This window comes from Corvus hawaiiensis, chromosome 35 (assembly GCF_020740725.1).
Source record: "Corvus hawaiiensis isolate bCorHaw1 chromosome 35, bCorHaw1.pri.cur, whole genome shotgun sequence".
Lineage (NCBI taxonomy): Eukaryota > Metazoa > Chordata > Aves > Passeriformes > Corvidae > Corvus > Corvus hawaiiensis.
Window position 1 is genome coordinate 1,023,631 of NC_063247.1, and position 15,903 is coordinate 1,039,533.

A 15,903-nucleotide genomic window follows, 5' to 3' on the forward strand; every position below is an offset into this window, starting at 1 on the left:
AGGCACAAAGTTAATTTCTAGGCATAGGGCAGGGATACGGGATACACATCACAAAGTCACCCCAAGACATTCCACCCCTTATCCCATATCATTGGCTCAATGCCCAAACGAATATATTTTAACTCTACACACACACATCGATACATATACATATATATATATATATATATATACAGCTATGTACGAACAGTGACAGTGACCCTCAGCAAGCAGGGGTACACAGGCATTTCACACTACAGGTGGTTTTCACCCAACAATCAGATCTCCCTGCGGTACACAATGCGTTGTTCCATCTTTCTGCATTACCCACCATGTGCAACCAGGTCCCTGAGCAAAGACAACCCCACGGATGGGTTTGTCTGTACTCGAGGCAGAATTTATCCACACGGGCTTTCCTAACAGACCTCTGACATGCACTACTGGGGCCTTATCTCCATCTGTTGTACGCAGGGATTCAGATTGGGCTGGACCTGCTCTATTGGTGGAACCTCGGGTGTTAACTAACCAGGTAGCCTTTGCCAGATTCTGTTCCCAATTTTTGAAAGTTCTCCCACCCAGTGCCTTCAAGGTGGTTTTCAACAATCCATGGCACCGTTCCACTTTGCCTGCAGCTGGTGCATGGTAAGGGATGTGGTACACCCACTCAATGCCATGTTCTCTAGCCCAGGTGTTGATAAGGCTGTTCTTAAAATGAGTCCTGTTGTTGGTCTCGATTCTCTCAGGGGTGCCATGCCTCCAAAGGACTTGCTTTTCCAGGCCCAGGATGGTGTTCCGGGCAGTAGCATGAGGCACAGGGTAGGTCTCCAGCCATCCAGTGGTGGCTTCTACCATTGTGAGCACACAGCGCTTGCCTTGGCGGGTTTGAGGCAGTGTGATGTAATCAATCTGCCAGGCCTCCCCATACTTGTATTTGGACCATCGCCCACCGTACCACAGGGGCTTCACCCGCTTGGCCTGCTTGATCGCAGCGCATGTCTCACAATCATGGATCACCTGGGAGATACTGTCCATGGTTAGATCCACCCCTCGATCTCGTGCCCACTTATAGGTGGCATCTCTGCCCTGATGGCCTGAGGCATCATGGGCCCATCGAGCTAGGAACAACTCTCCTTTATGTTGCCAATCCAAGTCTATCTGGGACACCTCTATCTTTGCAGCCTGATCTACCTGCTTCTGGCTTTGGTGTTCCTCATTAGCCCTACTTTTGGGGACATGATGCCTCAGGTCATCAAGGCAGAGATGCCACCTATAGGTGGGCACGAGATCGAGGGGTGGATCTAACCATGCATAGTATCTGTGATAAAACAAACTGTCTCCCTGTGATCCATGAAAGGCGGCCACCAGAGGCCAAGGCCAGCCAGACCTGTTGGCCTTGGCAGCTTTTGTCTGGCAGCAATCCTGGGATAGATGGAATTTTGGAGGCCAAATTGCAATTTTGGCCATGGGCAGCTGGGGGAGAAGGATGGTTCTGTTCCACAGGAAGGAAAGCACGGAGCCCCAGCGTTCCAGGGCAGGTGAGAAGCAGCTCTCTCCATGCCAAGGTCAGCCGGAGCTGCCAGGCGGCCCCAGGAGCCCAAGGCAGCCAGAGCTGTTCCATGTTCCCTTGGTTCCGTGGGCCCAGCAGTGTCCCAATGGACTCCGTGATTCCATGAGGACCTGCAGGAGCACCATGGTCTCCATGGATCCACGAGGCCCCTCAGAATCACACCGGCCCCTTGGTCCATGGCCCTGGCCCACACGTTCCTTGTCTGCGTCACAGCCCCGGCTTTAGGATGGCCACCAGCCGGGACGTGTCCCAAGGAGGCCGTGCCAGCTTCTGTGGAAGACCCCGAGCCCTTCGCGCGGCGGCTGCGGTGGCAGCCGTGGGGGCTCCTGGTGCTGCCCCGAGCCCGCAGAGCAGGGGAGCGCTTGCTTATGGCTGGAGCCGATGCTAAAGTTCCTGTCGGGCTGCCTTAGACACTTGGGGCAAGGCATTCCTTCCAACCTGGGCCACTTGGAGTGGGCTGGGGATGGCCCCGGGGCAGGTGGCAGCGTGTGCAAGGGCCCTTTGTGACACGGTGCAGCATGGTCACCGTGGGATGGAACGGGACAGGGTGTCCCAGGGCCCTTTGTGACACGTGCTGACATAGGGGCTGGCGGCGACGCAGCCACGCCACAGTGCTCGGAGCACGCGACGGGACAGGACGGGACAGAGCGGTGCCGTGAGGAGCCCCCGCACAGCGCACTCGTTCCTTGCCGACCCGGAGCTTTTCCGAAGCGTTATTCCTGCAGGTGACCTCGAGGCCAGACCACAGGACTTGGTGACCTGTGGCCTTCTCGAGGCTTCTCTTTTGCAGGTGCCCTCGAGGGCAGACCGTGGGACTTGGTGCCCCGGAGCTTTTCCGAGGTATCTCCCATCCCTGTGGCCGGTGCCCTCAAGGCCAGACCGTTGGCTTAGCTGACCACAATCCTTGACGAGGAGTCTCCTGTCCTTGTGGCAGGAGCCCTCTGAGACCAGGGTGCAGGACTTGCTGTCCTGTAGCCTTCCTGAGGTTTCTCTGCTGCTGGTGCCTTCAAGGCACAAGCGCAGGACTTGTTCACTCAGAGCTTTCCCAAGGAATCTCTCTTGAAGGTGCCCTCGAGGCCACACTGTGGCATGGCGGGCAGATTCCGTCGCCTGTTCAAAGTGCTCAGGAGGAAAAAAGGCCCTGGAGCTGCCCCAGCACAACAGCCCGAAGAGCTGGAGCAGTTCCAGCCACGGCAGGACGGTGAGTGACAGAGCTGGGCCACAGGGCTGATGGCAGCAGCCAGCTTGGCGCCATCCCATCCCATCCCATCCCATCCCATCCCATCCCATCCCATCCCATCCCATCCCATCCCATCCCATCCCCGGGGAACAGGCCTATGGATAGGCTGGAAGAGGAGCCAGGCCAGACCCCCCGCAGCAGCCGTGCTCCATCCCCTGGGCATCCCGGGGCTGTCCCTGCCTGGGGAGCGCAGGGCTGGGCTGCGTTCTCCGGCCTCTCCTGCAGCCCCTCAGCTCTGGCTGCGCTCGCTCTTTGCCAGATGCAGCCCTGGACCGGACACAAGAGCAGGACCGTGCCCACGGCCGCTTCCGGAGAACAGTGCAGGTACCTGCAGCCATCCCCACCTGGGCTGGGCCTGCTGTCGCTGCTCAGCCGAGCACCACGCCTGGAGCACCCCTTGGAACATCCCTCTCTTCCCTGTCCTTTGTTCTCCTGCAGATGTTCCGGAAGTTCATGTGCATTCGGCGTGGAAAGACCAGCACCACAGCAACTGAGGGCACAGCTGAGCCTGACTCTGGGCTGACCGAGCTCCAGGCAGAGCCTGATGTCAGCACAGATATCACTGCACCCTCAGAAGACTCTGACAGTCCAATGAATGATCACACAGCGAAGACTGACAGGGCAGTGACTGAGGACATGGCCATCACAAACACTGACACCGGAGAGACTCAGGGCATCCCAAATACTGACACTATGCCCATTCCCACTGGGATTCATGCTCCCAAACTGGATTTTTTTGAAGAGAGTGCTGCTTCTCCTCAGCAGCAGGTAAGCAGCCTGGGGCCAGGGCTGGAGACTCCAAGGATCGTGTGCCCCCTCAAGCCACGGCTGCTGGGCCCCCTCAGCCTTTGAGGCCAGCACAGTGCGGTGGGAAGGGAAGCACTTCTTGGGGGCAGCTGGGGAAGTTGCTCCCTTGGACAGTGCTCCAAGTCTTCCCCATGCCTCCTCCAGGTGCCAGCCATGGTGAGGAACATTCACCAGAGACTCGGGTCCCATGTCACTGTGGATGCCTGGCTGCAAATTGACATTCTGAGGCTGGCTGAAGAGCACCCCGCTGATGTGGTGCTGACCCTCCTGCGCTGTGCCCCATCGTGCGACAGGTACGGGGCCCAGCTGCCTTGAGAGCTCAGGGCTCACCAGCCCTTAGGGCCCATCGCCCTGTGCCGCCTGTCCAATGGGGTCTGCCAGACAGGTGGAGAGCTCCAGGACCCTCGGGCCCCTCTGTTTCCTGAGCCTGCTGCCATGCTCCCTCCCTGCCCCTCAGGGCACCGGGGCTCTGTCACCTGGGCCCCCACAGCTGCACAGGGCATGGTACTGTGACTGAGACGCCCTTGACTCAGAGCTCCGATCCTACAGAGCTGCTACAATGATGTGGAGAATCATAGGATCATTGGGACCAGCAGTGGAGAAGGTGTTGCCAACGCTGCTCTGTGTGATGCAGGAATGGCCACTGCATAGCACGTCCACCTCTGATGGGGATGATACAGATGTCTTTGCCCTGGCTGTGAGTTTCTGGAACTGGCCTTTACTCACCCCGAGGTCACATCCTCACCAGCTCTCCATCCTTCCCCCACTGCATCTCCTTGCCTCAGGTGCTGGGCTGAAACCTGCCTGGGCTAGGGCAGGCTCAGGGGGCACCAGGCCCGGTGCTCCCCCTGCATCTCCCCTTGGGCCCTGCCACATGGACAGCTCGGCACTGAGGGATGTTCCTGAGCTGTCTCGAGCTGCTTCTTTTGCAGGCAACTCTGGCGCTGTGGGTGATTGTCCAGGTGCCCGAGTGCCACGAGGCAATGATCCTTTATTCAGCCCGCCTGTTTGTGACTCTGCTCTTCCAAGTTGTCATCACCACACAGCAGGTGCCAGAGGAAGTTGATCACTTCTGGAGAGCATGCCAGGAGGAACACCGCCTTCCCACCAACCCCAACAGGTCCCAGTCCTCCTGTCCTTCCCATGCCCTCGTGGCCAGCGCCAGTGCCCCCAGTGTGACCTGGGCTTTGCTCTGTGCACAGGTTTGCAGTGCAGGCCATGAAGGCTCTGCTCTGTCGACTGCGCTGTGACAACGAGGTGGTGGCTATGGAGCGCAAGCGTGGCTGGGACACGCTGCTGTGTGCTGACACCCAGCACTATGCAGTGGGTCTGCTGGCCAGGTGAGACCCCCTTCTCCTCACTGCCCCCGGCACTTGTGCCCTGTGCCCGAGGTGCCCCACACAGTCCCTGTGGGGCCTCGTCACCGAGGGATGGCCAAGCGGACTGGAAAAGGCTGGAAGGGGAGGGTGCCCAGAAGGAGCTGCCTCCCAGAGCACCCAGATCCCCTTGCAACGTGGTGGGGAAGACCAGACCTGTGTGAGTCAGTCCTGGGAGAGGTTTGCCCCCTGCCTCAGGGTCTTGGTGCCTTTTCCCCCCTACCAGAGAGATGCGCCAGGTCTTGATCCCCTTCTGCTCCCGCATTGCATTCCACCTGCTCAAACCACTCAGCAGGGAGGAGCCATGCTGGGATCTGCCCTTCCTGGCTTTCCTTGTGGAGGTGAGCCTGACGGCCAGCGCTGCCTCGCTGAGCTGCCTCCCGCCTCTCTGCCCTCTCGTAGCCGCAGCTGCCTGGGACGGTGCCCGCGCCCTGCGCTGCTGCCTGGGCCCAGCCCTGGGCGGTTCCGGGCTCCTGCCGGCCGGCTCCCCTGTCACTGCCCTGTGCCTTTCAGCTCCTCGAGTGCCTGGACTTAAGTAAATATGGTGACAGCATCCTGGAGATCATGTCCAGGTACCTGCTGAGCGAGTGCAGGCAGAGATGTCGCCTGGCACTCAGAGGCCTCGTGGTGCTCAGCAAGGATCCCGCCATGGTGAGAAGGCGGCAGCGGCTGAAGCTGCGCTGGGGAAAGCAGTCACATGGGCTTGGCTGGGCTTCAGGAGCTGAGGCAGCTGCTCCCAGCTCTCCTGCCTCCCGGCTCAGCTGCCCCAGTGCTTCGGGACAGGCCTTTGGCCTCTGGGCCCTGCGGCAGCAGGGTGGGCTTGCAGGGCCAGGGTGGTGTAGGCAGTGCAGCCGTTCATGGCTTCACAGCACAGCCTTGTGTTCCACACAGGCCAGAAGAATGGGCAGCCTGTCTCAACGGCTTGTGGAGCTGCTGGGTGATGCAGATGGAGAGGTGGTCAGGATGTCCCTCTCTGTGTTCATGAATGTGCTGGAGAACAAAGACATCCTGGTATCCAGCACCACTGCCCCGAAACTGGCTGAGGCGCTCTTGCCACTCTTTGAAAATGTAAGGCTCTGTGCCCCCAGCCACTGACACTGGCTGCTGCCCAGACACTTTGTGCCCTGTGGATTTTTAGGCCGTTGCCCACATGGGCTGGAGAAGTTGCTGCTGATGTTTTTTCCTTTACTCCAGGACAACAGCAATGTGCAGATGCTCTCCATTCACCTCTTCTGCAAGGTGATGGAGTTGGTAGTGGACGAGGGAAAAAAGCCCCTTAAGACAATTGTGTGCCAGAGCCTACTCCCACTTTTATTCCACTGCCATGATGAGAACCGGAACGTGGCAGAGGTGAGGACTTGTGGGCTGATGTGTCCTCCTGGGAGGGGGCTCAGCTGCCTCCTGCCCTGGGGCCTCGCAGGCTGCAGCCTTCTCCTGGCCTTGGCACAGGGACGCGGGTCCTGTGCCCTGGGCTGTGGTGCCATCTCCGTGTCTCTGCTGCTCTCCAGGCTTCTCGGGAAACGCTGATTTGTGCGGCCAAGTTCCTGAAGAGGAGAAATCTTGGGCAGCTGGTGAAGAAGGAGCAGCTGTCGAAGTTTGCCGAGTGCCTGGTAAGGACCGCCTGGAAGCCTAAGCTGAGCCTGGAGAAGTCCCCTGCCCCTGGTGCCCAGTGCGTGGGGCTGGCAGCTGTGCTGCACCAGGGGCGCCAGCCTGCGCCCCACACGCTGCTCCCTTCCCCGGGCTCTTCTCCAGGCTCCTGTGGCCCCGAGCCGGGAGCCGATGGAGCCCCGGCCCCGCTGGGCTGTGGCGCGGGGCGGCACCGCGGCTCCCCGGGCAGCAGCCGGCCCTCGGCCCCCTCCAGAGCCCGGCGCCAGCGGCTGCTGGCCGGGCCTCGGGGCCGTGCGGGCAGGGGAGGCCAGGGCTGGGCGCAGAGAGCCCGGCCAAGGGGCTGAGCCCGCGCCAACCCTTCCCTCCTGGCGCTCTCTGCAGCTGGCAGAGGACAGGAGCCGAGCGGCCGAGCGCCTGCACCAGGCGCTGCCGTTCGCGGAGAGCCCGCAGGAGTCCCTGCGAGAGGCGGCCGTCAGGTTCATCGGTGAGCCACGAGCCCGGGGCCCCTCCCCGCCCCGCCGCAGCTCGGCCCCGGCCCCGGCTGCTGCCCCGGCAGCGGGATCCGGGCCCGGGGCCGTGGAGCCCCGCCTGCCCTCGGGGCCGCTGCCGCCCTCTCGCAGCCGTGCCCTCGGGCGTCAGGATGCGGCAAGGGCCCGGGCTGAGCCCTGCCGGGGCAGGAGAGCGGGTGGCCACGGGGCTGGCAGCGCCGCTGCGAGGGAGCTGTGCCGCGGGGCCGTGACCGCCTCTGTGCTCCCAGGGACTGCCAGGGTGTTCTTGAGGGGGCACAAGGAAGAGCTCCAGCTCCTCGGTGAGGGTGAGTGAGGGCAGCGGGCTGGCAGCGGGGGCTGGCGGGGGCGAGCTGCAATCCCTGCCCTGGCTGTGGGGGCTTTGCTCCGTGTGTGGACTCGGGGTGACGTGGGCGGAGCACAGAGAGGTTTCAGGGACACGGTGGGGAGGCTCATGGCCAGCACCTTCTGGCTGATCTCCTTGGCCCCTGCTGTCTTCTGGCCATGGCAGGAGCTGGGTGAGATGGCCCTGGCAGGAAGGTCTGCTTGGATTCCTGCAGATCCAGGCTCTGACCGTGGCTCTGTTCCTGTCTCTTCCAGCCCTTCAAGCCCTGAGGAGAGACGACAGCCCTTCCCAGACAAACATCATAGTTCAGGAAATACTCAACGAAAGAGCTGCAGAACTACGTTCATCTGCTGGCTCAGAACCAGTGTCCCTTTAAGACCTCCAGATATCCTGGAAGATGAGACCATCTGGAGACTAGAGTAGAGCAGCTGGAGCTCCAGGCACAGCTGATGCTGGTCACAGCTGAGCCTGTGGAAAGCTCCCATAGCTCCTGCCCTCTCCCTCCCTTTTGACAGCTCCATCCCTCCAGCCCTCAGACCCTGCCCATCCCCTTTTTTCCTCCCAGCTCATCCCTTCGCTTCGCTTCCTATTAATAAACAGTTTGGTTTCTTCACTTGAGCTGCATCTCTGTGGTGCTGAAGCGGCCCAAAACCTGAGCCCTGGGACACACAGGCCCCTCCTGCCGCTCTCTTCCATGCTTTTACTGCAACCCTGGGGTATATCACCGTGTCCCGCAGCCGTAGGGAGGAGGAGAGAAGCTCCAGCAGGCAGGAATTGTGCAGCAAGATTGATTTATTTAATTATTTTACAAACTCTTTCATAGGCTTTTTTCTTCATAGTCTAATTGGACAAAGGATCAGCCACCCCTTGGGGTGATCGGCTAAAATCCTAAAACATCCATTGTCCAAATATTTTCTCCTGTACTATAAAAAAGACTTTTCAAGGGTGCAGGTGTTTGGTTGTGTACATAACTCTGCTGCCTCTTCTGTGAGAGAGAAAAGTCTCTCACGGGCTTAGAAAATAGCAAGAAAATCCTTGCTAGCAGCATTTTTGTATCCACACCGTGCCATGTTTTGTGCAGAGACACAGAGGAACGAGGGCAGCTCAGGCTGGAAAGGTCCCTGTCCTGAAGGTCCAGTTCCACAACACTGTGGAGTCAGAGGTCTTGCTGAGCACCCTGAAGGCCCTGGATTTTAGAACAGCCAACAGGAGTATGCTCCGGAGGCAGCTGTGAGGGATTCCGTGGCAAGCCTCCACGGAGGGCCAAGGAGCTTGGAATGCTGGAAGTTTTCAAGAGCAGCTTCCTGAAAGCCCAGCAGTGCTGCATCCCTGCACGGGATCAGGAAGAGGGCAGAACCAGAGAGCATCCGGGCTTAACAGTGGCCTCTGGGTGCGCCTACGAGCAAACGAAGCAGCAGCACAGTGGCCGAGACTCGGACGCGCGGCCATCCCGGTGTCCGGAGCGCTGTCAGGCAGTGTTGGGATCCTGGGGGCGGTTCTGGTCTCCACAAGTGTGGGATTGCAGCCCCTGCTGATGCCTAGAGAGGCCACCTAAAACCAGAGGCTAGAGCAGAATAAGGGAATAAAGGTAGGTATTTATTTGAAAGGCCTTCAAAGGTACACCCAGGGTAGCCAGAGGCTACTGCCAAGAGGGACCCCAAGATGGACAACAGGTCACGAGTTCTTCACACTTTTGTAAGTTTGGTTCATTTGCGGATGTGCCGGTTTGGCCAAATTTAGAAAGATATCCTCTGAGAGAAGGCACAACCACCCCTCCCCAAACCTGGTTCGGGAAAAAATTAAGTTTTCATCAAAGGAAAGTGAAGGAGATAAAAACTATTGATTTGGCAAACACACGGGAAAAGGAAAATAATGCTAAATAATAAAATCTCTCGCTGTGGAGAAAAAACCTGGGAAAGTGTTAGAGTCCTCCCTTTGGTCTCCTCGGAGCTGGGGCTTGGCCCAGGGCCAGGCCCTCTGTGCTCGGTGGCAAGTCCTCCTGATGTGTTCTGATATTGAAGCAGTCCAGCAGAAAAGGGAGAAAATCCAAAATTCCAGGGAATGAAAAAAAATTCAGCTCTCAGTCTCCCTTTGGAGAAAAAGAAGCTGAAGAACTGGCCAAAAGCTGACCAGGGAAGCAGCAAGCTGGGTGCCTCCTCCCTCCCCTGCTGCAGCTGGGAAAAAGAAAGTCCCTATCTCTGTGTGACCTTGAACAAGCTGCAAACTGCTTTGAAAAAGTTTTGCTCAGTTTTTCCTTCCCCCTCTCAGGCTCAGTTTAGAGGCATAGAAAGGCACAAAGTTAATTTCTAGGCATAGGGCAGGGATACGGGATACACATCACAAAGTCACCCCAAGACATTCCACCCCTTGTCCCATATCATTGGCTCAATGCCCAAACGAATATATTTTAACTCTACACACACACATCAATACATATACATATACATATACATATATATATATATATATATATACAGCTATGTACGAACAGTGACAGTGACCCTCAGCAAGCAGGGGTACACAGGCATTTCACACTACAGGTGGTTTTCACCCAACAATCAGATCTCCCTGCGGTACACAATGCGTTGTTCCATCTTTCTGCATTACCCACCATGTGCAACCAGGTCCCTGAGCAAAGACAACCCCACGGATGGGTTTGTCTGTACTCGAGGCAGAATTTATCCACACAGGCTTTCCTAACAGACCTCTGACATGCACTACTGGGGCCTTATCTCCATCTGTTGTATGCAGGGATTCAGATTGGGCTGGACCTGCTCTATTGGTGGAACCTCGGGTGTTAACTAACCAGGTAGCCTTTGCCAGATTCTGTTCCCAATTTTTGAAAGTTCTCCCACCCAGTGCCTTCAAGGTGGTTTTCAACAATCCATGGCACCGTTCCACTTTGCCTGCAGCTGGTGCATGGTAAGGGATGTGGTACACCCACTCAATGCCATGTTCTCTAGCCCAGGTGTTGATAAGGCTGTTCTTAAAATGAGTCCTGTTGTTGGTCTCGATTCTCTCAGGGGTGCCATGCCTCCAAAGGACTTGCTTTTCCAGGCCCAGGATGGTGTTCCGGGCTGTAGCGTGAGGCACAGGGTAGGTCTCCAGCCATCCAGTGGTGGCTTCTACCATTGTGAGCACACAGCGCTTGCCTTGGCAGTGTGATGTAATCAATCTGCCAGGCCTCCCCATACTTGTATTTGGACCATCGCCCACCGTACCACAGGGGCTTCACCTGCTTGGCCTGCTTGATCGCAGCGCATGTCTCACAATCATGGATGACCTGGGAGATACTGTCCATGGTTAGATCCACCCCTCGATCTCGTGCCCACTTATAGGTGGCATCTCTGCCCTGATGGCCTGAGGCATCATGGGCCCATCGAGCTAGGAACAACTCTCCTTTATGTTGCCAATCCAAGTCTATCTGGGACACCTCTATCTTTGCAGCCTGATCTACCTGCTTCTGGCTTTGGTGTTCCTCATTAGCCCTACTTGTGGGGACATGATGCCTCAGGTCATCAAGGCAGAGATGCCACCTATAGGTGGGCACGAGATCAAGGGGTGGATCTAACCATGCATAGTATCTGTGATAAAACAAACTGTCTCCCTGTGATCCATGAAAGGCGGCCACCAGAGGCCAAGGCCAGCCAGACCTGTTGGCCTTGGCAGCTTTTGTCTGGCAGCAATCCTGGGATAGATGGAATTTTGGAGGCCAAATTGCAATTTTGGCCATGGGCAGCTGGGGGAGAAGGATGGTTCTGTTCCACAGGAAGGAAAGCACGGAGCCCCAGCGTTCCAGGGCAGGTGAGAAGCAGCTCTCTCCATGCCAAGGTCAGCCGGAGCTGCCAGGCGGCCCCAGGAGCCCAAGGCAGCCAGAGCTGTTCCATGTTCCCTTGGTTCCGTGGGCCCAGCAGTGTCCCAATGGACTCCGTGATTCCATGAGGACCTGCAGGAGCACCATGGTCTCCATGGATCCACGAGGCCCCTCAGAATCACACCGGCCCCTTGGTCCATGGGGCCCAGCAGTGCCCCAATGATCCCCTTGGATCCAATCCCACAATTACAGGGCTGCCAAGCAAAAATGCAGGAAGGGGAGTAACAGTTCTTTAAGAAGTAAACAAGGCTGAGGGAGGAGAATGAATCCACCAGAAAGCCAAGCCCAGAGCTGTCCTGAAAATCAGCCCTGGCTGGGGTCGGGCTGGGGGAGGCCCCAGCCCCCAGACCCATTTGCTGAGGCCAGGTTTGCACCCCCATCCCCCACCCAAGGGGGCAGAAGGAGTTTTGGGGGTGGGGGGTAACCCCTGCTCAGGGGGAGTGAACACCACCCCCCTTACCCTGACTGGCTCAGGTGTGAAACCCCCACCCCGGGAAGGCCACACACACAGGGGACAGTGTCACACTCGCCCCTCCCCAGGGGAGGTCTCTGTCCCTGTCACTCCCTTGCTCTCCCCCCTTTTCTCTCTCACAGGCTGGGGGGCTTTGCCAAATGGGAGAATCATTTTTCTCTTCCTCCCTGCCACCTTTGGAACAGCTACACAGAGTTTTCCTTCCTTTCAATCATCTGTATTGGGCCAAATTGTCACTTTTCTTTTACAGGAACCTGCAGCAGCTGAGCTGGAGCTGTGCGGGAGCCGCTGGAACTTTGAATTGCCACCATAACTGCTTGTGCTGTCGGTTCATTCATGGTTGGGGTTTGTTTACGTTTTCACCACAAGGGACTTGTGGGAAGAGCAAGCATTGCTCAAAGCATTTTATGTAGAGTTAAGTTTGATTTCTGCCAAGTTTATTTGGTTTGGTGTCAAGGAGATGCTGGGGAGGGGCTTGGTGGGGTTGTCCCTGTCCCTCTCAGCTCAGGGCATTCCTGAGGGGGTGTCCCTGTCCCTCTCAGCCCAGGGGATGCTCGGGGGTCCCTGTCCCCCTCACCCTGGGGGATGCTCAGGTGTTGGGGTCCCTCCCCTGCCATGGAGCCCTGGGAGATGGGCCCTGGGGGGGAGACACAGGGTTTCCCTGCCCCTGGTCAGTCTCATTCCCCGTTGGTTGGTTTGGGTTCCCCGGTGTGGCCAAGGACCCTGGGGTCCCATGACTGGGGAGTTCCTGAGCAGAGCCCTGGCCATGCGGCTGGAGAAATAAACATCTCTCTGAAACATCTACCAAGAATCTGTCCATATATACTTCTTTTCCACGGGACTCCTGGTTTGAAATATGCTTGTTGCAGTAATCCCCTGCTGCAACAAACTGGTGGAGGAATGCGAGCAAGATACCAATCCCTGAGGAAGATTCGTGAGTAAAATAACCACTCTAGACCTCTCTCTTCTCATCTTGGTTTGGATATTCTCTCTGGACTATGGAAGAATCGTGGGAAATGGGGCTCTCTGAGCCACAGAAAGAAAGGTACCTAGAAGTTAAAGGAATCCTTGAACAACAAAACAAAAAAGTTATGGAACCGGGAGATCTAGAACTTTTTTTAACTGGCTTTTCAAAAATTTCTCCTATATTTCTCGAGACTTACTTTTTGATATTGAACCTCCTGGATCTTGTCAGGGGTGTTTTGGGACGAGATCTTGTGGGAGATGAAAGATCAAACAGAACATGTATTAGTGATCGAACCCTTGCGTGGATCCATGGTAGTCAGTGAAGCTATTCAGGAGCATTTATATGGTCCCATTACCCCTAAAGCAAAGGATGGCCATAGTCCCGAGGCCGCGCGGCCGCCATCCATGTGGCACACGCCGGCAGAAGTGCCTGCGCTGGATGCGCCCGGCCTCCTCGGGAGCGTGCGCCTTATCACGGACCCTGTCCCTGTCTCGGGGTCCCCGGCCACGCGGCCGCAAGTGAGGGAGCGATGCTGCAGGCGCCGCGGGTGCCGTGGGCCACGAGCAGCCAGGAACCGGGCATCGGCGTGGAAGCCCGCTCTAAGCACAGGGCTCGGAGAGCCCTGCGGAGGGAGAAGCGGCGGTTTCCACAGCGACACGAGAAGCCGCGCAGCGCAGTGCTGAGCTGAAACGGGGCCGCTCTCAAAGCAGCGTGGAGTTGGCCGAGCAGAACCGCTCACAGGGCACGGGGCCGGCAGTGATGGCAACGCGGGGCCGCGCAGAGCCCAGACACATGCCGGAGCAGAGCCGCTCGGAGGGCGCGGAGCAGCCGCAATGCAGGGGCCCGGCTGAGATGTCGGAGTCGGTGAGGCGGCGGCCACACGGGACCGGCAGCCACGACGAACACGCAAGCACGTGATAGGAGAAGTTATAGCAACGAAAATCACAGGAACTGTGAAATGGTACAATGTAAAAAACAACTATGGATTTATATGTTGATATATGTTGAGATGATACAGGGGAAGATCTATTCATCCATAGAACTGCCATTAAAAGGAATAACCCTAAAAATTACCTGCAAAGTGTAGGAGATGGAGAAGTTGTACAGTTTGATATAGTGCAAGGAAAGAAGGGTTTACAAGCAGCAAATGTTACTGGGCCTGGAGTTATTCCAGTCAAAGGCAGCCGTTATGCACAAAATTATAAACAATATCCATCCCAGCAATTTCCCTACCCACAGCCTACTTCCCCCTTTTACCCAATATGAATTATACCCAATATGAACCCCTTCCTAAGTTTACCCTATCCCCAGTTTATTCCTAATCCATTTTTCACCCCATGGCTTCCCTATACAATTCCATTTCCCTACAATTCCTCTCCGATGCTGAGGGGGGGATGAAAAGGGGGAGGGAAGAAATTAAACCCTCTCCTGCCTCAGTTTCCCCACAAAACATGCCCGGAGACTTCTGTCTCCTTTCTATCAGCCCTAAGATGTTCCACAGAATCTGATTGGACGTTTAAAAACTCAGGAGGGTGGCTTGTTTTGCCTTGAAACAGTTCTTGTTATGTTTATCCAGTTGTTTCCATTCTCCTTTTATTAAAATAAAACGGGTGAGATGTTGGGGTCCCTCCCCTGCCATGGAGCCCTGGGAGAGGGGCCCTGGGTGAGAGACACAGGGTTTCCCTGCCCCTGGTCAGCCTCATTCCCCATTGGTTGGTTTGGGTTCCCTGGTGTGGCCAAGGACCCTCAGGTCCCGTGACTGAGCAGAGCCCCGGCCATGCAGCTGGAGAAATAAAGATCTCTGAAACATCTACCACGAATCTGTCCATATATACTTCGTTTCCACGGGACTCCTGGTTTGAAATATGCTTGTTGCAGTAATCCCCTGCTGCAACACTCAGGGGTCTCCATCCCTCTCGCCCCAGGGAATGCTTGTGCAGGGTGGGGGACCAGGGGCTCTGTGTCCCTCTCACCGCTGAGTGTGCTCGGGGGGTGGGGGGCTCTCCGACCTTCTCACACCTGGGGAGGCCGGGGGGGTCTCTGTCCCTCTCACCCCTGGTGTGACCCCGCCCAAGCATCATCGGGGTGAGAGGGACAGAGACACCCCCAAACCCCCACAAGCATCTCCCAAGAATCCCAAGGGGAGAAGGACAGAGACCCTCACTGGGCACCGAGTGGGGTGAGAGGGACAGAGACAGTCTCCATCCTCCTCTGCCAAACATCACCCTGAACCCAAAATTCCCCCCACATACCAGTAAAATAGTGAGATTTTAGATGTCTCTGATCAATTTCTTTATTTTTACCCAAGTTTGGGGTGTTTTTAAGGGACGAAGATGGATCACAAGAAAATTAGGGCCAAAACAAAAGGACCATCAGCCAGGTGTCTTCCCAAGGTGGATCACAGGGAATGTGGGTCACCAGGGCTCTTCTGGGGGATGGAGTTGGAGCACAGGACAAAGCTCTTGCCACAGTCGGGGCACTCGCAGGGCTTCCCTTACTGGTGGCTCTGTTGGTGTGGGGCCAACTGTGAGCTCCTGGAGAAGCTCTTCCCACACTGGGGACACTCGTAGGGCCTCTCCCCGGTGTGGATGCGCCGGTGGGTGACGAGGGTGGAGTTGTACTTGAAGCCTTTTATGTAGTCAGGGCAGCAGAAGGAGCACTCCTCTGTGTGCTTGCGCTGGTGCCCGAGGAGACTGGAGCTCTTCCCACCCTCAGGACACTCGCAGGGCCTCTCCCCAGTGTGGATCCTCTTGTGGCAGAGCAGGCTGGAGCTCCAGCTGAAGCTCTTCTCACATTTCAAGCACTTCTTGGGCTTCTCTCTGCCATGAAGCTGCTCATGAAGCCCCAGCTCTGAGCCCTGGCTGGATCTGCAGCTGCCTTCCCAGCACAGGGTGGGTCTTTCCTCCTCAGAGCACCCTGGGCTGCATTTGGAGCCCCCCCAGTCACTTCTCAGCCCCTTCCCAGCTCCGGCTGAGTTTAAGCCCTGTGTGCCTCTGTGCTGTGCCCGGGCTGGCTGCAGGCAGTGCCCCAGCCCTGCTGGGCTGTGCCCAGGAGCTGCTCCTGGCCAGAGCTGTCTCTCTGCAGCGCTGCCGCTTGCCAGGAGCTGCCTCTGTGCCAGGAGCCCGGCCCAGCTCAGCAGCACAGACACAGCACAAGGACTG

General features: G+C 57.2%; 2 protein-coding genes across 2 annotated transcripts; both read left to right on the forward strand.

Annotated features, from left to right (window-relative positions):
• The first annotated feature begins 2,123 nt into the window (after nt 1-2,123).
• On the forward strand, nt 2,124-3,908 carry LOC125319059. The gene is made up of 4 exons (XM_048290006.1): nt 2,124-2,747; nt 3,046-3,110; nt 3,225-3,554; nt 3,738-3,908. The coding sequence occupies exons 1-4, from the start codon at nt 2,636-2,638 to the stop codon at nt 3,906-3,908; spliced, it is 678 nt and encodes a 225-aa protein (XP_048145963.1). The 5' UTR covers nt 2,124-2,635.
• Nucleotides 3,909-4,857: 949 nt separating this feature from the next.
• Nucleotides 4,858-8,073, forward strand: LOC125319007. The gene is made up of 9 exons (XM_048289971.1): nt 4,858-4,933; nt 5,196-5,310; nt 5,483-5,620; nt 5,861-6,037; nt 6,164-6,319; nt 6,478-6,579; nt 6,959-7,061; nt 7,335-7,391; nt 7,684-8,073. The coding sequence occupies exons 1-9, from the start codon at nt 4,860-4,862 to the stop codon at nt 7,803-7,805; spliced, it is 1,044 nt and encodes a 347-aa protein (XP_048145928.1). The 5' UTR covers nt 4,858-4,859; the 3' UTR covers nt 7,806-8,073.
• The last annotated feature ends 7,830 nt before the right edge of the window (nt 8,074-15,903 follow it).

Bases quoted from the DNA above. Each gene is read 5' to 3' on its own strand.
- LOC125319059 (XM_048290006.1), top strand. From the start codon at position 2,636: ATGGCGGGCAGATTCCGTCGCCTGTTCAAAGTGCTCAGGAGGAAAAAA. The intron at 3,111-3,224 runs GTACCTGCAGCC...GTTCTCCTGCAG, and splicing joins GCTTCCGGAGAACAGTGCAG to ATGTTCCGGAAGTTCATGTG. The intron at 3,555-3,737 runs GTAAGCAGCCTG...TGCCTCCTCCAG, and splicing joins CTGCTTCTCCTCAGCAGCAG to GTGCCAGCCATGGTGAGGAA.
- LOC125319007 (XM_048289971.1), top strand. From the start codon at position 4,860: ATGGAGCGCAAGCGTGGCTGGGACACGCTGCTGTGTGCTGACACCCAG. The intron at 6,038-6,163 runs GTAAGGCTCTGT...CCTTTACTCCAG, and splicing joins TCTTGCCACTCTTTGAAAAT to GACAACAGCAATGTGCAGAT. The intron at 7,062-7,334 runs GTGAGCCACGAG...CTGTGCTCCCAG, and splicing joins GGCGGCCGTCAGGTTCATCG to GGACTGCCAGGGTGTTCTTG.